The sequence below is a fragment of the Mytilus edulis genome, chromosome 3 (assembly GCF_963676685.1).
Source record: "Mytilus edulis chromosome 3, xbMytEdul2.2, whole genome shotgun sequence".
Lineage (NCBI taxonomy): Eukaryota > Metazoa > Mollusca > Bivalvia > Mytilida > Mytilidae > Mytilus > Mytilus edulis.
The window spans coordinates 90376026-90400755 of record NC_092346.1 but is presented as its reverse complement, the minus strand read 5'-3'; the positions used below and the strand labels follow the sequence as shown (position 1 = coordinate 90400755).

Here is a 24730-nt window from a genome sequence, read left to right as displayed (position 1 = left end):
ATGAACCTCTGATTTGATAGATAACTTTATACATGTACCTCTGATTTCATAGATAACTTTATACATGAACCTCTGATTTCATAGATAACTTTATACATGTACCTCTGATTTGATAGATAACTTTATACATGTACCTCTGATTTCATAGATATACTTTATACATGTACCTCTGATTTGATAGATAACTTTATACATGTACCTCTGATTTCATAGATAACTTAATACATGTACCTCTGATTTGATAGATAACTTTATACATGTACCTCTGATTTCATAGATAACTTTATACATGTACCTCTGATTTCATAGATAACTTATTCATGTACCTCTGATTTCAAAGATAACTTTATGCATGTTACCCTGATTTAATAGATAACTTTATACATGTACCTCTGATTTCATAGATAACTTTATACATGTTCCTCTGATTTCATAGATGAATTATTCATGTACCTCTGATTTCATAGATAACTTTATACATGAACCTCTGATTTCATAGATAACTTTATACAAGTACCTCTGATTTGATAGATAACTTTATTCATGTACCTCTGATTTCAGAGTTAACTTTATACATGTACCTCTGATTTCATAGATAACTTTATACATGTACTTCTGATTTGGTAGATAACTTTAAACATGTACCTCTGATTTGATAGATAACTTATACATGTACCTCTGATTTGATAGATAGCTTTATACATGTACTTCTGATTTCATAGATAACTTTATACATGTACCTCTGATTTCATAGATAACTTTACACATGTACCTCTGATATTATAGATAACTTTACACATGTACCTCTGATTTCATAGATAACTTTACACATGTACCTCTGATTTGATAGATAACTTTATACATGTACCTCTGATTTCATAGATAACTTTATACATGTACCTCTGATTTGATAGATAACTTTATACATGTACCTCTGATTTGAAGGTAACTTTATACATGTACCTCTGATTTCATAGATAACTTTATACATGTACCTCTGATTTCATAGATAACTTATTCATGTACCTCTGATTTGATAGATAACTTTATACATGTACCTCTGATTTCATAGATAACTTTATACATGTACCTCTGATTTCATAGATAACTTTATACATGTACCTCTGATTTCATAGATAACTTTATACATGTACCTCTGATTTCATAGATAACTTTATACATATACTTCTGATTTGGTAGATAACTTTATACATGTACCTCTGATTTGATAGATAACTTTATACATGTACCTCTGATTTGATAGATAACTTTATACATGTACCTCTGATTTGATAGATAACTTTATACATGTACCTCTGATTTGATAGATAACTTTATACATGTACCTCTGATTTCAAAGATAACTTTATGCATGTTATCCTGATTTCATAGATAACTTTATACATGTACCTCTGATTTCATAGATAACTTTATACATGTACCTCTGATTTCATAGATGACTTATTCATGTACCTCTGATTTCATAGATAACTTTATACATGAACCTCTGATTTCATAGATAACTTTATACATGTACCTCTGATTTGATAGATAACTTTATACATGAACCTCTGATTTCATAGATAACTTTATACATGTACCTCTGATTTGATAGATAACTTTATACATGTACCTCTGATTTCATAGATAACTTTATACATGTACCTCTGATTTCAAAGATAACTTTATGCATGTTACCCTGATTTAATAGATAACTTTATACATGTACCTCTGATTTCATAGATAACTTTATACATGTACCTCTGATTTCATAGATGAATTATTCATGTACCTCTGATTTCATAGATAACTTTATACATGAACCTCTGATTTCATAGATAACTTTATACATGTACCTCTTATTTGATAGATAACTTTATACATGTACCTCTGATTTCATAGATAACTTTATACATGTACCTCTGATTTGATAGATAACTTTATACATGTACCTCTGATTTCATAGATATACTTTATACATGTACCTCTGATTTCATAGATAACTTTATACATGTACATCTGATTTCATAGATAACTTTATACATGTACCTCTGATTTCATAGATAACTTTATACATGTACCTCTGATTTCATAGATAACTTTATACATGTACCATTGATTTCAGCAAGAACAAGAAAGATTTGAAAAGATCACGCAGCAAACAGAAGAAGGAGAACTGTTAGTGGAAAAGTAAGTTGTGAAATTTTCAGTTATATCATTGGTTATTAAAACAGTAAAACAGAACCAATTTTCAAAGAAAGATGTGTAATTTTACATATTTAGGAGGACTTAACCATGCTTATATGGACTATGGAGAAATGGAATTTCATACTAAAACTGTCCATGTTTCTGCATTCAGATTCTAAGACTCTCCCCATAACTATGAATTGTGTGTATAAGACATATCCTCAATTTCTTGCTATATCTTTTATATATATTTTGATATCTGAATGTCTTGCAAACTAGGCACAAGTTAATTGAAACTGATCAGGCAATTAAGAAACAGACAAAACTCAATTTCAAATCAATTGCCCATTAATTCTTATGTAAAATAATTCCTGATTGGTTGGAAATAGCAATTATATCAATGAGACTCTTAAACTTTGAAACAGTTTTTCAGAATAAAATGGCAAAACAATAAAAACAAAAGCTAAAATCTGTGCTTTACCACTAGAGAATAATGAATTTGAAACTGTTTTTCTGTAGACTTTGTTTCGAATCAATGAATAGGTTTCTATTGATTGTGATAATACCGAACTGTTAAGGAAACTGCATTTGCCTTTCTTATGATATGGCAGAGGAGGGATTTGAACTTGGATATATATATGGGATATAAAAACAGGAGAGAAATAGATAGGAGCTCTTAATAAAGTAAATTTACTTCCTTTAAGGATGCAATGTGACACAGTACATTCCCCTTAGTACTAAAATGTATTTGATAATGTGTTCATGTGCTAATTTTTTAAGGCAATTTTGAAAACAAATCAATTGAGATCAAATTTAACATCTCCTCAGTTCCAGAGTAATAAGAATGCATAATTTTGATCTCATGTGCTTTATGCTCATCCTAATTCCCAGACCCTTTCACCTACCTGTTTGTAAAAAGTATTAAAAAAAGCATAATCAATATATCTCTGAGTATTGTCACTACCTGTAATTATAAGGAAATTAAATGAAAAAATAAACATTTAATCTTTTTGTCTTGTCCATGACCAAGGTTTGAATACTGATTGATTTTGCAGTCATTAATCATGGCTCTTTATTCATCATTGAGCATTGGCGGATCCAAGGGGAGGTGTTCCAGGGGTTGCATTGGAACCCCTCCTTTTTTTGAACAATCAATGCATTTGAATGGGAGCATATAGTTGAAACCCCTCCCCCCTTCCTTCCTTTACTCTGGGTTGGGATCCCCTCATTTTAAAATTGCCGGATCTACCCCTGTTGAGGGTCAGTTTTTTGGTTAATCTGATAAATGAACTTCGTCAAATTTCACAAAGCTTGGATAGAAGCTTCTTCATAATAAAGAATTTTTCTTTCATTATTGAATTTTCTTAAAACTCTGTGATTTTTCAATAAACAAGGGTTAACTGCTTTAACAATCCTCCTTTCAATACCAAAAATTTAGTAATTCCTGGTGTTTTAAAAATACTTATGTTCTTGTTTTCCAAATTAAAAAAAAAAGATTGAAATTTATTTGGTGGATAAGATAGTGTGGTAGAGTCTAGATATATTCATTTTGTTCTCAACTTAAAAAAGTTATTTCTTTACATCACATAAAGTCAGATGAATGTTTCAAAACTGAAATAGACCCATCAGCTCATTTGAGTATAAATCATGATTATCATTTAAATAATTGACAAGTAAATGGAAGGTATGAAGCATATAATAAAAAAACATCTCATATCAGTGGGTATGGCATTAATAATTGCAAATGCACTTGTTTATTGGTAAGTTGGGTATTTTTTAGTGACTGATATTTTTTTATGACTGTGAGCTTCATCTTCATAAAGGGACACATGCAAATGTATGTTGTCTGAGATAGTTTGAAGCATTCATATCCATCAGGGTTGGCAAAAACCCGGGTTTTATGAGTATTGCCCAGCCCAGTGGGAAATACTGGGAAAACCCGGGTTTTACTGGGTTTTAGTGGGTAATACTGGGCAATACTGGGTAATATAAAATACTGGTCTGAATTTTATATAGAATTCAGTGATCAAACACAAATTTTATACATTTATATATAACCTTTTTTGTTTGTTTTGTTTGGGGAACTGTCAATCATAAAGCAAAACACTTTTTTTTAAATAAATATAACTCCTATTAAGAATTAACAATTACATGTAAGAAAAATTACATTTAAGTAATGTATATGTACTGTCATTAGTAATTAGTAAGTAATTATTCAGATTAGAATGCAGATTTGTTTATGTAACAATAATCAGCCCTTTCAATTCTATAAGTGTTAATGGCATGACCCCTTAGGGTGTTTATGTAGCAATGTGACAAATGTATGAATGTATAACATTTGAAATTAACAATTCACTTAAACATTGCAATAATTTTTTTTTCAAAGTATGGATTATTGAAACAATGCTTAGTAATTAACAAGGTTTCCTTAAATGTGCAAATCTTGTATTTTGTCTACATAGAATTTTTCATTATTTTAGAAATGACTGTCAATAGTTATCTGTATAAAAAGTATATATTTAGCTGTAATACTACAAAACTACACCAAGACTTTACTATTTTGTGTTAAAATAAGCTTAAAAAATCATATTGCCCAGTAATGCCCAGTATTCCCCATTTCTGGGAGTATTGCCCAGCCCGGGAAAACCCGGGTTTTCCCACCCGGGAATTCCCGGGCGGGTAATACTTTGCCAACCCTGATATCCATGTCACAGTATTTACGACAATAAAAGCATTACACTAGCTAAATGACATATAGACAGAAAATAAAAACTAAATTTTATACAATTGTCTGATATATGTAATATTAAACTTAAGTCTCAATTTAAATGATTCAGATAGTTCAAATCTGACAGGTTGTGGATAATTTTGACCTAAATTTTATGCTTTGATAGTCAAGTGAAACTTTTGACTCTTAGTGCATGGATTTCTTGTAAAAAGTTATCCAATGACCTTCACCTAATTTTAAAACAGCAGCAAACGAATTTGCGGCTGTATATTGGTATCACATTGTGGTCAGCAAGTTTGTTTTTGTATGTTTTTGTTTATTATCCCCTTACTGAGGAGTCAAAGAGAACTTTAGGATTGCACTGTCTGTCTGTCTCCATTCAAAAAATGAACAGTTTTCCACACTTACATTTTCTTCTTCATGCTGGAAGAAATCGACCTGATATTTGATATATAGAAAAAAATAGTTTACCACGACAAGTTATAGATGAATTTAGCATTTTGTTCCAATTTAAGGTAGATCACAAGTATATATTTTTTGAGACAGAATTTTCTAATAATTTGCCAAAATGAAGATTTTACTATGCTCTTTTCAAAAATTTAATACAAAGTATGGGTCACTGTGCTTTTTTTCAAGCTATGAGTCATGGAAAATTGCCCAAATTTGGTTTGTTAGTTTATGAAAAAACACATTAGTGTGCATAAAAAAATTCTAGGAGATAGAATTTTGAAATAAATTGTGAGAAGATAGGTTTCATGATATGTTTTAAGAAAACAAAAAGAAAACAAATAACTAAAGACCAATTTTGTACTGTGATTGTACAATTCAAGATGGCGGTATATATACTATGAATCTTTCTTAATGAATTTTTAACCAGTAAAGGAATAAGTATTGACTCACAGAATGCTTGTATTCATGTAAGATATAATCATATCAACTTCAAACACACCAATATCAATATATGCAATGTATGTGTAGCTGTCTATCCCTTAAGTTTGATTTCAGCCTGAAAACTAAGTATTCCGACAAACTGCTATCTATTCTTCAATATGTGGTCTAGTTGATTTCAGCAATTTGTAAAAGTTTTCTGATTAGGTCAGTATGATAATGACCACTAGTGGTAGGTCAATGATATTTGTAAAAGTTTTCTGATTAGGTCAGTATGATAATGACATCTCATTTCTTAGGAGAATATTTGGCCTTTCCCTAAAGTCATGTTTCCTTGACTTTGAAACTTTCACATAGTTTACTGATTATGTCAGAATAATATGAACCACTTATGGTTAGTCAATGATATTACGTGTGCATTGTAAAACCATTGACAGACAGATTATTTGACCCTGTCCCTCAGTCTTTGTGGTTAGTGTTATTTGGTATACAGTTGTATTACCATTGGCATGTCTTATTTATATAGAAATTGATTAATGGTTCATTGGTTGATAGTTTACTAGTTGAATTATTGCCATTTTAATTTCAACATTTGCACTGTACTTTTAAAATTACATACAGGCAGACATTTCTCTGTGTTAGCAGATAATTGTGAATACATCTCTCCGAAATTATACCACAAGTTTTTATACCACAAAGGAATGGTTAGGATTGACTTTGGGCAGTTATGGTTCAGACCATTTAGGAATTAGGGGCAAAAAAGGGGAAAATACAAGGGTTTCCTGGTAAGTGGACAATTTAAAAGCAGTGTAAGGGAGGTAATCCAAACACATTTAAAGTACAATGTTGTTTAGAAAGAAATGTTGTATTGTCTTAACGTAATTAGCTGTCAATTTATTTTTAGAAGTTACTATCAAAGGAATATTAATTTTAGCCATGATAATGTCATTTTCTATTTAAAGACTTTTATGATGTATTTGAATTGGTAATTATGGTTGCAAACTCCTTTGAAGATTTGAATTGAGATTATGACAATATCTTAGGGTAAAGATTTTTTTCTGTAAAAGTGGAAGAGGGGGGGGGGGGGGGGGGGGGGCAATTTTTTCTCATTTCAGATTTCATTTCAGAAATTAAAAAGAAAATACTTCAAATAATTATTTTTTTTTGCACAAAAGCAAAAAATAGAATATAAATTCAAATCATATAACCAATTCTAAGTTCTTTGACAGTTATTCTGTGTCAGAAACCTATTAATATGTGTCAAATATTTAGTTACAATCCAAATTCAGACCGGTATCAAGCGTGAATATTGTGTCCATTTTTGCCCCAACTGTTCAGGGTTGGACCTCTGGGGCCATATCCAGCTTTGCTAAGCAAATCATTTTATTGTGTAATGTATTTGTGTTTCCATATTTACTCATTTGGATAAGATTTTTAAGTGGCCGTTTTTCTTTTATTTCATATCTGCATTCCTATTTCCATTGATTTTCCATTCAAAGCCATGCCATTTGATTAGGACCAGACCAGTATATACATCTTATTATGGATATAAAGCAGTTGTGTCGGCTATGATAATATTTCAATAATCCTTGATTACATCATTGCAGAAGACATTTTCTTTTGAATTGTTACTAAGTTAATGTATTATCTGAATGGTATATTTGGAGCCCAGATCAATTAGTGTAAGCCAGATATTTTAATACACAAAGTTATTTACAGTAACATTTTAGTTTTGCTTCCTAACTACAGGAAATGAAGAAAACTTGATTTACTAGATCAATCCCTTTTAGTATTCTATATTGATTAGAATTACATCATACATTCATACCAAAATAGACAATACACTCCCTTATAAAGAATTTCATTCTATGTCCTGTCCTGTCAGTTTTAATCTTAACTTGGTGATCCTGAAATGGAATCACTGCAGACTGAACTTTACGGTTCTTTCATTATGTTCTAGCTTTGAGATAATTTGTGGAGATTTAACTCTGTGATGTTAAGCTAGATTATTGAGGATTATTGAAGATTATTGATGGAAACTGGAATTTGACTTGATGTGTAAAATAGTATTATGTAATTGATTTTATAGCTCAGTGTCTAGACATTGGGTTTACTTGTAATTCACAGACAGGTAATTAGTTCCTTTAAGTACACAATAGGTTTTCTCCTGCATCTTCCTTTCATGTGACAAAGAAGGATAACTCTGTATTGTAACAGCAGAAAATATAACTTAATTATATTATGCCTATTGATTACAATAGCAATAATTGTCTTTTGGGATAAAGTAATGACAGAATGTCAATATTGATGCTTCAATTACTGATAAACAAATCAGGTGTTAAGTTTGTGGATTGTAAATTGCACCTAATCGGACAGGTATTTATAATTTACACAGGTGTATTTTGTGTTCTAATTAAGGTACTAAAAGGTGTGTATCTGCTGCTAAGGTTGTAAGCTATTGTTTAATTCAGTCAAGAAAAAAGTCAATAGAAAGAAAAATTGTGGTTCACATTTCATCCTTCAGAGACATGTGTGTACTGCACATAATAATCAATAGGGTTATATTTTATACATTTTTTAAGATGATTCATTTGAAAAGTTACAGACAATTTGAAAATGCTTAATTACAGAAATAGAAATTAGAATATTTCCCCAACATAATTTGAAATGCAGGCCAAGTGGCCAGCTCTTGGCAATGAGTTAGCTGTAATTTTCATTTCCTGTTATGGTGAAATAGTGCAAGAGTATGTGATTGACATAAAACTAACCAGGAAATTTTATTTGTGCTCTATTTATCTGAATTCCATTGTAATATACATTTTCATACAGATAGTTATTTTGTTCTTTTGACTTTGTTGAGGCTGTTCTATACACTCAGAATATAGATGACATCTTTTGTTTTATTTTTATGCCCCACCTACGATAGTAGAGGGGGCATTATGTTTTCTGGTCTGTGCGTCCGTTTGTCCGTCCGTCCGTCTGTCCGTTCGTTTGTCTGTCCGTCCGTTCGTTCGTCCGTCTGTCCCGCTTCAGGTTAAAGTTTTTGGTCAAGGTAGTTTTTGATGAAGCTGAAGTCCAATCAACTTGAAACTTAGTACATATGTTCTTTATGATATGATCTTTCTAATTTTAAAGACAAATTAAACTTTTGACCCCTATTTCACGGTCCACTGAACATAGAAAATGAAAGTGCGAGTTTCAGGTTAAAGTTTTTGGTCAAGGTAGTTTTTGATGAAGTTGAAGTCCAATCAACTTGAAACTTAGTACAAATGTTCCGTATGATATGATCTTTTTAATTTTAATGCCTAATTATATTTTTTACCCATTTTCACGGTCCATTGAACATGGAAAATGATAGTGCGAGTGGGGCATCCGTGTACTTTGGACACATTCTTGTTTTGTGCATGAAGTTGAATCTTTGTGGTTCTGGTTACTTTGACTAACAAATTACAATATTCAATTTTATTTTTGAAACAAATTTCAATATGCATATGACAGAAGATATTCATGTGTTCCTGTTGCAGCTAGCTATTAAATTTTCTATATGTGGTCCACAATCGCAAGTCCATTTTGAATTGTTAACAAAGTTTATACTTTAGATCCTCAAACTTTTGTATGCAATAACCCAAGTATTAACTCAGTTATTAAAATATGGTCTTTTTTGGACTTCTCTCACCTGACATGGAAAAAAAACATGCTAAAGAGGGTGTCCATTTGGCTTAGTGCAGGATGTATAGACAATACTAGTGCATTGACTTGACATATCAACGATATAAGGATGAGGCTTAGAAACAGGGAAATGCGAGGCTCTGCCGAGCTTTTTCCCTGTTTCGGGCCGAATCCTTATATTGTGGGAATGTCAAGTCAATGCACTATTATTGTCTTTATACTGCAATCTAAAAAAAAACATTTTCAATTGTTGTTTAATGTGTTAATGTTATTATTTGCTTTAATATTGGGAAACTTCTCTCTTTTATAAAAAGGCCTCATATCATGCAGGCGGTGAAATATATAACACGATGAAATGTACATGGTGAACGAATTTGTTTGAGAGTGAACTAAAATATCAGCAATAACCATAAAACATAATAATTTATAGTTTGCAAACCAAAAATATTAACAAGTGAAATATGTTATTTTTCTAAAAATTGCAAAAGAAATAAGTTTGAGTCGTTGTATAAATTGGAAACAAGAACAGGTTGAATAGGTCGTATGAATAATTAGTTATAATTTCGGAAATTTCTTATTAAATATTCATGAGCAAAAGTGATATCAGGTCAGTGACTGTATATGACATAGAAATATACGGTCAACGCATTTTAACTGCTCAAATAGAACGAGTGCAGTATAAATAAAAATTAAGCCTTGTTGGAAAATTGCAATGCACTCTGCATTTTACCATCCTCTTACATTATAACTCTTAGAAGGGAATTTTTGCAAGGTAAATTTCTGCCCATATAGAAATTCCATCCTTCATTCAAATTGACCCATTCTGCAGAACCTACAATTTTTGTTGAGCCTGCAACTTTTGGCAAAGGGAAAGTGATCCAGTGGCAGCGGTTACAGTGGCGGCAGCATTAGTTAACTTCTTAAAAGCTTTATATTTTAGAAGGTGGAAGACCTTGATGCTTCATACTTTGTATATAGATGCCTCACGGTACAAAGTTTCTGTCTGTCCCATGTACATTGTCATTGACCTTATTTTCATGGTTAAGTGACTACTTGAAAAAAGAAGGTTTTTTGTAATGTTAATTTCTCTCTTATTATGAGTAATAGGATAACTATATTTTGTATGTGCAAGGTTCTCATGCCCGTCAGACAGTTTAAACTTGACCTCAACCTCATTTCATAGATCAGTGAACAAGGTTAAGTTTTGGTGGTCAAGTCCATATGTCTGATACAAAAAGCAATAGGTCTATTATATTTGGTGTATGGAAGGACTGTAAGGTGTACATGTCTAGCTGGTAGGTGTCATCTGACCTTGACCTCATTTTCATGGTTCAGTGGTCAAAGTTAAGTTTTTAGTTTTGGTCTTTTTTTGTAATTGATACTATATGCACTAGGTCAACTATATTTAGTGTATGGAAATATTTTATGATGTGCTTGTCAGTCTCACAGGTTATATTTGACATTTACCTCATTTTCACGGTTCATTACTCAGTGTTAAGTTATGGCGGTTTTGGTCTGTTTTTCTTTAACTACAAGCAATATGTCAACTATATTTGTTGTATGATGGAATTATAAGCTGTTCATGTCTGCCTGGCATGGTTTATCTGAACTTGACCTCATTTTCATGGATCATTGGTCAATGTTTAGTTTGCTTGATTAATTTAAGTCATGTTTCTTAGAAACTATAAGCAAATAAGTGCATTGATTGATTGTAAAGTGTACATGTATTTCTTGTTTGGTTTATATGACCTTGACCCCATTTTCATGAATCATGTTACGTTTATGTGATAGTTGTAGTAAAGCTTTATATTTGGGACTATCAACATAATATCAATGATTATAGTAAAGAAGGAGAACCACAGTGTGTTATTTCTTGTTGTTTATTAGTCCTTAATTATGTACATGTATATAAATAAAATATTTGCCACTTTGCCCATGTGTGTAAAGCAAACACTAATCAATCAACTATTTATACATGTGTGAAAAATTTTGTCAAGGAAGAAAAACAAGACATGGATGTTCTGTTGTCTTTTTACCTTTGCAAGCTCTATTGCAACCAGTAAAATAACGTACCATACCGTCCTAAATATTAGACACAATGTATTCAATGAATATGTCTTTGCTCTTTAATGATATCTGACCTTTTCTGTCTTTATCAAATCACATACATGTTAAAAAATAGATTAAGTGGTGAAACTAAAATGAATAGATATAAGATATCATGTTCAAGTTGAATCTTAGATAGTATGCCAGAAGGAAATTATTAGTCAGTAAAATTATTTTATACAAGTACAGACCCAGTCCTGAAGCTAACTTTTTATGTGGTTGTTAATAAGATATAATGAGGTTATATAAGTACATTTCTTTTATGTACAATGAATTTGTCAACTATAAGTGATGTAAAGGCTGAATTTACAATCATAGTACAGGCAATAAATTGCTACTTTGGACTTTAGTGGTACATGTATCAAACTTTGGCTAGAACGTGAATTAATAAAGAAGTTGTAAGTGATTTTTAAGAACTCTAGTGATAACACTCCAAGCATGTCAAGAGAATTATGTACTAATATGGGAGTGAGAGTTAAAGATTTTACTGTGCAAAATACTGAAATGTAATATTACTTGTATGTGTGGGAGGATAATCATGGATTTTGTTAATCATCAAAGTAGTAGGTACATAAAAAAAATCATATTTTCAATTGATTGGTAAAAAAAATGCATATATATATTTTTAAAATGATTTGGTAAAAAAAGCAAATTCAACTGAATTTCAACTACCTTTTAACTAATTCTTTTCCTGCAAGCAACAGAATCTGGTGAAAGATGACTTTCAAAAAACATACATTGTATATTAAAAAGTTTGTATGAACTTTATTAGATCACGAAAATATATAAAAGCATGCCTCTCTTATAGATGATGTCAGTATATGATATTTTCCAGTGTTTGTGTGTGTTTTGTATGTATCTAGTTTTGGTTTAAGATATTTTACTGCATCAACTTGACCCTTAGTGCGTATGTTAATTGTGGTATGAACTTTACAGTACACATGTTAATATTGTAGTGTAAACATTACAAATATATCCCTAATATTGGGATTTTGACCCAGGTTTTACAGACCTTTACAGATCAGAATGTGATAGCTGAGCAGACCTGACGTTTCATGGTCCTCATTCTTTTTCACATCTTTTCTATTATTTATTTCAGTCACCAGCTTGAAGTTTTGTTAGACGACAACACTACAACGAGAAGAAACAGAGCTAGAAAATATATATCACACGTAATTACGTAAGTTCATGTATCTTTCTGACTTTGTATCATTTTAAAATATGTCATATAAATAAAGGAAATGTTGGGGAAAATATCAATAAAACAGAAACCAGCCAATAGAATAAGACCAGAAGTATACATCTAGAGGTCAATATCAAAGTCTTCAATATTAATTACTGTTATTCGTAAAATATTAGCTGCGTCGGATAGAAATGGATCTTATGCATGTATATGTACAAGACTTTGATGGATTTTGGAACAATCAATTACATAAAACAAAGTTTTGGGTTTTTTTGGTAGGGTTCTTCTTACAATCTAATTCAATTCTTATACTGTTACAGACTTTTTGGAGAGATTTTTTTCAACCCGAATTAGAATATTTATTTGCATAAGATCGTTTCCTATTTAACACAGCTTATATATAATAATTGTATTTGATAAAATAAAAAGTGACAACGTGTTTATCAATGACAGAATAAATCAAGGAGATTGAATTTTTCAACAGTCAATAATACATGTATTTGTATAACTGTGAAAGTACAAAGGGAGACAACACTCAAAATATTAACATGCATTGTAAAGATTGTAAGTTATTATTCATTATATTGAAATCAAATAGGTCTGGAAGAGTGTAATTGGAAGATTCAACAACAGTATAAAAACACAACAGGATGGGTCCTTATACAACTTAATACCGAGTTTGTTATTTTGTGACCTCAAGGACATTCCAGAATTGTAGAATAAAATTGAAAAATATATCTATATCTTTATTATCCAGTTAATTTCATTATAAGCATATTTGTGCATGATTATGTATGAATGCAAGTTTTAATTTTTATTTAGAATTCAAAGAGCTTGGAGACGTTATTGCAATGCAAAGGACAAAAAACAAATTGTTGACTCAGAAGAAAAAGATGGTGATAGTGAAAAGAATGTAATGAAGGTGACACATTCAAACGAACCTTTGTTAGATCAAATTACAAGTGACAAATTTTCTAGAGAATCAACTCCTGATGACAGGGTTGCTAGAAATTCTCTTTCACCCTGTCGGAATATTTTGTTGAACAAATTGAAAAGTGATACGGACACAGATTCTGTTTCTTCAGACTATAGTGTTGAAATTTCAGCACCATTAAGAGAATTTTCTGATGTTCATATTTATGAAAAAAATGAACTGACAGATTCTTCTGTGAGTACAGATAAGCTCGAGCGTGGAGTTAGGGAAACAGAGGAAGACTTTAGTAGACGAGTAAGGAAGACAAATTTGCTAAGTATCGCACAAGAATTTGCAGAACTTAAAAAAGTGAATGCTGACGCTTTACCTTTTGATTTGCACAAAAGTCAAAACTTAGTAGAAGAAACTTCTTCTAGTGAATGTAGTTCTGCTACAAGTTCTAAAAATCCATCCCAAATGAATACTCCATCAGAGGTCCGTAGCAATCCATTTCAGGATCTATCAGCAACTAGTGAGATAAAAACCAAAGATCTGAATAGCAATTCTATCAAAGAAATGCTTATGAATGAACGCAAAAATAAGTCTTCTCCTAACCAATCTCCAAAGAGGTCTGCTGTGAATGGTCAGTTAAAACAAACCAATGACACAGATGGACAGGAGGATGACTTTGATGTATACAACATTGAGACAGCCATTCCTCAGATGGATTGGGATACACTAGAACAACAGCTTCAGCAGGCTTCAGAGTTTGAGAGGAGGAAGAAAGAGGTAAGTTCTAGTCTTTCTATAAAAGATCTGACCTGCCAAGACAGTTTTGGGGTAGAGATTGCATTTAAATTCAAGACCCTATGATTCTGACTTGATACCAAAATATTCCAAGGTTTATCACTACTTTTTAGATACTCAAAATATAGTGCATTGGTCTTTTATTCTTTACATCCGATCCATGAACATTTCCAAAAATTTATCAAAAATTTATATGCTCAGATTTTCAAGTTACAAAATGATATTATACTATACAAGAAAATTACAAATCAAATTACTTGTGCAAGGTGCAGGAATCTCATATCTGTTCTAAATATAGCAATGATGTCATTGTTAAAGTAATCTTTAAAATGGGAGTTATTTCCCTTTGTCCATAATTTTACCTGAATCAGCTACAATCAACGATTTATACAATGGAATTTTTATTTTGCATCCACACTGATGAATTAAAGCAATTTTTACCCTTCAGTGCTTACAAGCACTTTGATTCTTTTTATAGAGATGACTTTTTTTATGCAGGTTTGACTACACACAAAACAAATTTAAATGGTATGTTAAAACCTGAATGTAGAACTGGTTATCTCAGTAGTTCTATCTAAAAGAATTGTCACTGTTGACAATTCATTGCAATTGAAAAGCATCAAGTTGTCAGTTTTATCACCTTCATATATTAATAAACATTTACATGTTACCATATATTTACTGGAGGATGTAATTCACCAGCTGGCATTAAAATACTTCACATTTTCACATTAATTAGTAAAATGATATCTTTGTACATGTTGTATATAGGCTTCCAAAGGATGTGAAAAAATATCAGGTTAAACCCTAATTACTGTTTCTAAGTTTGTAAATATTTGTACCCTGATTATTTTAGTAATACATTTATAATAAATATTATTAGTAAAAGAATATCAGAAACACTGCTGAGTTTTTGAAGAGAAAAAAAAAACATCTGCTTAACATTGAAAAGAAGAGTGTTGTAGTATTTTGAACTTGTTTGCAGTAAATAGTTACATGTAGTATTTTATTGAGGTGGGAACACACGATACAGGAGACAAAACAGTATTGTCTTGAGAAAGTTGATTAGCTAATCAAGTTATAATTAGATAAAGGATATAATTGTATTTATGAAGATTAATGGATAAAGTTTGTTTTGTTTAAAAGAGGATTTGTAGACAATTTTGTTTTGTAATAGATACATGAAAAGGATGTACATAAAGAATCTGTTAACTCTTACCTTTCTCTCATGTTGAATATCTCTGAATCAATTTTGCTGAAATAATTGTATGAATGTGACAGTTTATATCTATGGAGTATATAAAATGGATATTTTAAATGTTGACAGAAGTGTTATTAAGTTTAACTCTATTTCTCATGTGAATACAAGTTCTGGTATTACTCGCCTAGATCTTCACCCAAGGCAATGTAATGTTGCCCATCAACATTACTGGGTAAGTGTTTTGCCCAATGGAAATACAAATGATTTAATTTTTTGTCTAATTTTGTTGCTTGTCCAAATGTGAGCTTTTTTGCTATCCCATGGCATCTGTACATGTCATACTTTGGTTTTCTTGCAAACTACTGAATAGAATAAAATCAAACATTGCAAAGACTTGATTAAGAAGGTCTCTTCCAAGTGCTGAAACTTTTGTGATGATCAGATTTAAAATCGAACCCTAGCAGAGGTCAAAGTATACATAGGAGCTCTTAAGGAGATTGCTTTTTTTCTTTTCTTTTGGATAACAGATGTAGTGTAACATTATTTTCTTGTCTAAAACTTGTAACTTGACAATGTTTTGTTGGCCAAAAGAAAACCCCTCCTACCTATTCAACCCTTCAGGCATGGGTAGGCATTATCAAACAAAGAATTTGTCAAGAGTGGCCCAATTAGTTTTACTTATTCCTTTTTAAAACCCAATGTTGCTACAAGGCGTTAAAAAGAGGTCTAATTGTTCAGATATTCAAAGATCATCAATGAACTAAAAGTGAAATAGAACAATTGGGAAGTTCCTGTTTTTCTTTACACAAAAATTCAAACTGTCTATTTTGTGGCCTAGCACTTTTTGCATGACAGTCACTCCACAATTCAACCACTAAGAAATTAAATGTAACCAATTTTCAGAATTCGAACAAAAATCCATTGGATAGAAATACAAAACAATTACTTAAAAATCATTTAAATTCATTTACCTTGATTTGGTTCCTTTTTTAATGCTAAAAATCTATATTTTTTATAAAGTTCCAAGAAGATCAGTAGATTGTCTGGAAAGTTTTCTAGTTGATTTGACAAAGTGACAAAGCATTGATGCTATACAGATTTCTATTGAACCCTATGGGAAATCAAGTTATCTTCTTCTGAATATAAACTGAATTGTCCCTGTTTAGCAAAAGTTGTCTGTATGGCAATCATAGCACGTCTATCTATTTGTATATATTGGCTATTATAATATAAACCAAACTTGAATGTATGGTTTCTTTTTTCGCCTGCCAAACTTTATCTTGCTGTGCTTATTTAAAAGAACTTTGATAAACTGCAATTATTTTAAGATAATCACAGCAAGCTAAGAAAGACAACTCAATAGACAATAGGGATTGAGTATCTATGGACTTCCTAAATAAAAAAGCTTCAGATGTTTGTCATTCATCGGTAGTATATAAATATACTGGTATAATTATGCCACATTGGTTTTACCATAATTTTGTTCATGGTGTATACTTCTATTTATAGTCTTATTATCATTATTCTTTCTATCAGGATACTGTTCTTGGAGCATCTTTTGAAAACTTTATGTCCAACTTAGTCGAACTTGGATGGATATTGCCAATAGGATGAAGAAGGCTCCTTTTGATTTAAGGGTCACTATGTTATAGAACATGTGCACATCATCTATTTAGGGTAAAATTTGGGCAATTGTGGGTTTCGGAAATTTATCTAAAAAAATTTCAAACCTTAAATAAACTTAGCTTGAAACTTGATGTTGGGAAGAATAGGATCTCTATTGATTTTTGGGTTAATATGTCAAACGTCAGCATTTCATTTTAATAGTTAGACTGCAATTTTTGGGAAAGTTTATTCTAATCACTTTATTTTTCGCAATATTAATATCTTTATTTTACCAATCTTTGGTCACAAATGTGTGTTAAGTTGCTTGTGTTGCAAAATACCCCTTGAGCTATTCAGATACTTGGACAAAGGTCAAGGTTACAGAAGCATGTACAGACTGTTTGAAAATTATTGTTGTTTCTTCATTATTTGACATAAATTGTGAGCAGAATTTACAAAAAAAAACAAAAAACAAAAAACAGTTCTTCTTAAATACAAGTCCATGAAGACTAAAACAAGACTAATGTACTCATGGTACTTAGATATAACACTCCTATATCATGTTTATGTTCTTCATAAAGGAAAAAAACTGGTTCAGTTGTGAAAATTTGATTTCTTTTGAGAATTGTTTATAACCGTAAATTGATTGCCAGTTTGAGTGGGTATATAAATATAATATTACTTTATGGTAATTAGAAACAATGTTACATAACTCTGTATTGATTTTGGTTATCTAAGGAATTGTCAATTGCCTTGCTCATATGAATTTTTTTTTCATAGTAATCGTTGTATTGGTTTTTCGAAAGTGCAATTACATTATCTTTTTGAGATATTGAGACTTGTGTAATTTGCTAGAATCATAACGTTTCAGTAAACAAAATATATAATAGTTGTAAATTATAGAATTCTGATTATCTAATCTTATAAATTCAATTGAAATGTATGCTATACATGTGCATGTTTACATGTGTTCTTTGAAAATTGGGCCTTCTTTTACTTTAGGGGTCCCAACCCATGTGAGCTATACCTAACTATCCCCTACCCAAACCTAACCCTAACCAATACCTAAATCACCACTAGCCCTAACCCTAAAACCTAACCCTAACCTAGAACATCCCCTAATCTAACCATAACCATGACTGAACCCTAACTCTAAAGTATAGGGACCCCTAAAGTAAAAGAAGGCCGAAAATTGTATGTGAAATAGTTTTAAGTGTAGTCAAATATTGTTTCACTGTATATCATAACTTTTGTGCTTTGAAGATGGAACATTGTAGATCAAGATGAAATCTCTGAAAAATCAAAGAATTTTAAACACTAGTCACGAGGCAAAAAATCCGGATTTTTGTAATTGCTAAAATTTCCTAATACTTAAAGATCTTAAACTGGTATTTTTAGTAATAAAAAAGCCAAATTAGCTTTCACAAATGTACATTTGGGGAAATTATAATTACAAGTCAGCAGCCCTGTTTCATTTTAGAACTGTACACATTTGACTGAATCGTGATCTAAATGGGTACTAATACTCTAATACAAAATATCACAATGTCACAAACTGAAAACAATACTTCGTATTTTGTCATATTATTAATGAAGTTTTAAACATGAATGAATAATAGTATATTTCACACAGACACACCTGATTAAGTTTTGACAATCTAATTACCAAAGGGTTTCTGATTTGTAAAAGACTGTCAAATGAATAATGATTTATTGTGACTTTTTAAATTGTAGTCCTCTTAACCGGTATAGACACAAATGTGATATATATATGTTACAGCATATACATGTAACACACAGATCAACTGGATGTATCTGCACAAAATTCCTTATCATGACTTATTGAAATGAAATGGATATATTTGGTGAATTATGATTCAATTTATTTTATTTTTTTGCTGACTTATGATAACAGGTATGACTGTGTGTAGTTGATTGTATATTCTTTCCCCCAAAAAATAGTTTTAAAATGTACACAGTATCTCTATAATTATTTCCTGTAGTTAAACACCTAACATTGCTGGACATTCAAATTGCTGAAAAAGCCTAAAATTTGTGGAATTTTAGAAGAGATTAAAAAATAATCCTATTATTTGATAATTTAAAGTGTCAAAGTTCAAGTATTCTTTGTTATTGTTTCAAAAGAGGATCTCCATGGGATAAACAGAGTTGTTTAATATATGTTGTTTTAATGTTTATGTTTTGGCAGTGAAGTTTACACAATAAAGCATTATCTTTTCTTCAAATTTGAAATATTCTTTACTACCCTAAAATATTTTGCTGATAGTCCCACAATTAAGTGCAATACTTACATGTAGGATTCCTGCCATAAGAACATTATTACACATAATAGATAAAATAAACCAGCTTTGAAGCCAAAGATAATGAAGTATAGATAATTAAAAGTAAGAATATAAGTTAAACAAACTTAAACATTTTAAGCCTGAAACTGAAAGATTAGATTTTGTGAAAATTTTGTTGGAGTTACTCATTATGTACTTTGTCAGGAAATGAGATAATTGCTTTTGAACATTCATTGATCAGAAAATAAAGTAATTGGGTTATTAATAGTATGTCAAAATCACTGACTCAACTATAAAATGGAATTCATTTTGGGGTAATTATACTTTATTGTTACATCTTTTTCTGTGTTTATCCATGTACATGTAGTTCAAACGAAATAAAAAAAGGATCACAAGAGATTTATTTACCAAGTTAAAAATATTGATGTTGGGATAGGATTAAATTTTCATAAATAGTGAAAAGATAGATTACATGTGTATGTAAGTAAATATGATCTATTCATATGCAAATTATTATGTAATACAAATTCTGATATATATTTAAATGAAAAATGAAATATTTTAACACACCTATGAGTTTACTTAGGCAAAGATAACATGTTAAAGTCAAAATCATGACCCTAGACAATGATTTAAAAACATTAATAAATAAATATATAAAGTTTCAGTATGGCTGGTGCAGTAATAAAGTCTGTGTAATGAAAACGTTCAAAATACTTCACCTAATCAAACTCTTTTGACAGAACAAATTTGGACAGTGTCCTAAGTTAAAACATTGTGCTCTGAAAGTGGAAATTATCAGAAATGTGTTAGTTATGAAGTGAGGAAATAATATGGCGGGAATTGAGAATGAAGATGTGGAACCACTCAATTTGTATTTTACTGATCGTAGCTCCCTTTATGAAGGATGGGATGATTCTGACATGTACGATTTTACAGAAAGCTTTAATAATATGTCGCTGAAACCTTGGATAAAACGAAATGAAACAAATATGGTAAATAATAAGATGTCATATTTTATTACTGTTTAACACAATATGTTTGTGCACCCCTTTTAGTGTTTGAAACTTTCTACAATTCAGTTATAAGCTGTGCAACAAACATCCAATGGTATGTTTAATATGTTCCTCTTCTTTACAGAATTTTGAACTATATTTAGTATTTGGTTTAGGCTTTTCTGGTACATGGACTTGAAATAACACAGTGTTGGATTGCAGCCTTTGGATCATGTATTCTTATCATAGCAGACACATAGTGTTTACACAATTATGTAATAGAAACTGAAAATGATCAATATTTCCTACACAATATTTGACATACACATGCTAAAACTTATTACTCAACCATTTCAAGTGTTCATAAAAGGTCACACTAGTATAAATTCATAAATATAAATTTGTTTCATCAGTTTGAAATAGATATAAAAGTGTTCCTCAGAATAATTGTAATATAATATTGTCCTCCTACGCTTTGCCATACTTTTACTCTGTTAGTATTTTTATTTTTATTCACATTTTCTTTTACAAGAATTGTTATTCAGATGATTATGGTTTGATGTTAATTTCAGTTGAACGTAATCAATTACAAACAAAAAAGACCCCAAAAAACCTATCAAAAGCTCAATGGATCTATTGATTGATGTTAACTTTATATTGAAGCTTTGACAAATGTAATTATGTCTAAGAAAACTTATATCCATTAGTTAGTTGTCTATTAGTCTGGAACTAATGTTTTGGACATACCATATTGTATCTGATGTATTTACATATCCATGGTCTAAGTAGTTTTCTTCCCACACTGCCATAAATCATCAGGAAAGATAAATATTTTTCTCTTGCTACCAATTTGCGTTTTCAGAATTTCATGTTTTCTTTTCCTTAGAAAATACATAGTTTTTATATTCATTAGTGAGTTTACCATCTTAAGTATCTTTTGCCCATTGGAATAAAAGAGCACTGGTATCTCTTGCCCAATCAATGGGGGAAAATTGTATTATTATCAAGACAATATGCAAGGAAAACTTTAATTTATAAATGTTTTCCATTTTGATATTAAAGAAAAGATTGATTTTGTATTTTATAATTTTTACTAAGAACTTGAAGACTGACAAAATCCACTGAAATTCTACTATTTTTATTGCTACATCTTAAAAGCTAGAATCAAATAAATTCATAGCTTATAAGAAAAACATCTATTTTCTTTAATATTTGCAAGGCAAATGAGAAATTACAGTAGTGAATCATAGCAGACACCATAAATTTCCTATTAAGCAAATGTAGAAGCATTATAAATCTATACTTTCCGTGCAGCATTCTACAATTATTTTGATATATGAGTGTAAACGGTTGTAGAAAACATGGTTTTATATTAAAAAAAATCCAGTGTTTCATAACTTGAAAAGAGATTTTTATGACCCTGCCATTAAATCAACTTGAACATTAACTCCTAGCCTTGTTTGACCACTGTCCTTATCCCTTTGTTATCTTTTAATTGAATTAAGATTGTCTCCGCCGAAGCATTGATATTTTGATAAGGTCAGTTTAAGTTTTACAACAGTAGAGCTGATTTCAGCTTCTTAATTGTGAACTTTCCATTTCTATGTCGCAATATTCCAGCAGAGCCTGCATATTGAGTTCTGTATATATATCCCATTTGAAACAATATTCCATGGCTTAAGTTTCGTGTCATGATTTCTTTGATAGAGGATTGCTGCTCACAATGAAGCTATATTAAAACAAGGCATTCCAAGGGATGATGTTGAAATCATCCCTTATCAAATTTTATAGATGCCATCACCAGTTGATTGTCACTGTTATGGAATATCTGTTTTACATGTATGACAACCTTGTCGTATCTGCACATAATAGTGCACATTCATATCAGCTTCTCATGATCATAATCCCTGATCATAATTTGATGTAATTTTCTCAGAATCTTGATCATGTAATGCCATTTGTGCACCTAGTTTGTTTTTATAGTTTTAATTATTTTTTGTGTTTTCCATTATCAAAGTATATGGACTTTCCCAATGCTTTGTTTGGTGTACACATTTCGTATCAGCAACTCCTCCTAAACATTTGATTACAATTTATGAAAACTTTCTTACAATAGAATGTGCTACTGTTCACCTATTTTATGCATTTTATTATTATTTTTTTTTCATTGGTTATGCCCCTTCATAAGCATAAAATTTGCTGAATTTTGTTTCCATTCCCTGACTTAAATTTGCCGGAACCAAATGTTTTCAAACTAATTCACAATGCTTATTACCACAGAACCAGATCAAGTTTAAATTGTGTGTCATCAATTAACGCTCTTGAGTTAATGCCCTTTATTAATGGAAAATTGCTAAATATGTCATTTCAGTTCTCCAACTTTAGTTTTCCTCAACCAAATGGTATGAAACTTAAACACAATGCTTATAATTTCAAAACGGTCTATACTACATGAATCCTGCATCTGTATGTGGAAGTTGGTGCATATTTACAAGCGGGGACATCTGTAGCCCATAGACACATTCTCCATTATTTTTTCATGAGCAGCATCAGTTTGGTCTCTCTTTACTGAAGCTGGGTCTTTTCCGTTGCTTTACATGGGGTTTACAAATTTTTTCATATCGAACTCCTAAATTCATAATAAATATTAAAATTTATTGAAACTTTCTTTTTATCATAGTCTCAAATATTGCATCTGCCTCTTTTTGAATTTTGTAGGCATCTGTTTAAATCAGTGCCAACTGCTTACTTATTAATAAATGTAAATTTAGACAAGATAATTTAAAAGGAACATGTGTTTTCGGTAATGATATAATGTAATAAGTTATAGCGCTTTGTAATTTGCCTGGTTTACTCATTGGTTGGTCAGACATTTTTATGACTCCAAATCCCATAAGGTGACATTCTCTTTGTGATTTTACTGTGTTGTTTATTTAATATTGATGATTTTCCGTACATCCAATTCCCAATAGAAGTTTACGACTATAAGTATATAATGTAGTGTTGGCTTCTCACATTGTCAATTTCATTTTAGCAAATATTGGATCTACTTTGATGCTCATCAATGGATATTTTATAATCAAATTCACAATCTAATCAAATAGAGCCTTAGAGTTGTGTACTTAATTTTTGTGATTTATTAAGTGCGCAGATTGAGTTGAAATTACTTTGAGTGGAAAATTGAAGAAAATAGTCAACGTTATTGTATCCAACTTTCAAACTAAGGATAAGATATGAGCTTGAGCGATTGGAAAAAAAAATTGGATAGTTTTTATTACTTTATTTTTGATCAAAAGTGAATTTGATAAGATAAGAAGTGGTTTATAATCACTTGTTTTTGTATAGTAAAGATCATGCACTGGATTTTCGTTGGATTCTGTTCACAAACAATGGTAAGGTTTTTACCAAGTATTTTCCCTAGGTCAGGCATCAATATTATGTTCATTTAATGTTAAAGGAACTCTTTTTGTTAAGCAAATGTGTTATCTTTGTGGCATATTCTCTTGAAGGGCTCATATTCTAGTATAATGGTATTGGTGAGTGAGCCATTTTAAAGGGCTTAAATTATTCTATCTGACTTTTTGTCTGTCTTTTCTTTTCATATTTGTTTCATATATATGTTTATTTTTTTGGATTATTCTGTATTTTTTTCAAAGAACAGTGATTTTGAAAATATTTAGTCTGTATATGTAATTACTGCTGTATAAATAATTCCATTTAAAAAAGTATTTATTGTAAAAGCTGCAAAAAAGATTTTGATTAAATATTAACCATGGAAAACAGTTGGTTTTGGAGATTTGGAAGAAAACCTCTATTTTTTATTTTTTTTTGGTTTAGGGAATATGATTTTTTTTATTATCTTGATTCCAGTTAAAACTAGGGAAAACTAAATATATATATATTTTAGTTGGTATTGTAACATTGACTCTGTTTCATTTTGGGTTTTTTTTATGTTTGAACTTTGGGGGTTTTCTATAACCATGCAAGGGCTTTTGCGTAAGGAATACAAGTTTTATCTGCCACTTTTCTTGAAACAATTGCATGTAAATGGTTTTTTAGAAAAGAAAGTTACTTTTAGCCTTATTCATATTTAGTTATTTTCCATACCTGTACATGTTGTTTAGATGATCAAATAATATGATCAG

The 24730-nt window shown here is 30.5% G+C and overlaps 1 protein-coding gene across 2 annotated transcripts in view; it reads left to right on the top strand.

Moving 5' to 3' along the window:
- The window catches only part of LOC139514676 (IQCJ-SCHIP1 readthrough transcript protein-like), a 51089-nt gene that overhangs the window by 9868 nt on the left and 16491 nt on the right, over positions 1 to 24730 (top strand). The window contains exons 5-7 of one of the 2 annotated variants that reach the window (XM_071304156.1): positions 2126 to 2190; positions 12678 to 12758; positions 13584 to 14463. In XM_071304156.1, the coding sequence (XP_071160257.1) occupies positions 2126 to 2190; positions 12678 to 12758; positions 13584 to 14463 (1026 nt within the window). Of the gene's footprint in view, positions 1 to 2125; positions 2191 to 11978; positions 12146 to 12677; positions 12759 to 13583; positions 14464 to 24730 lie in introns of those variants that run through there. The other variant, XM_071304157.1, reaches the window with a different exon arrangement.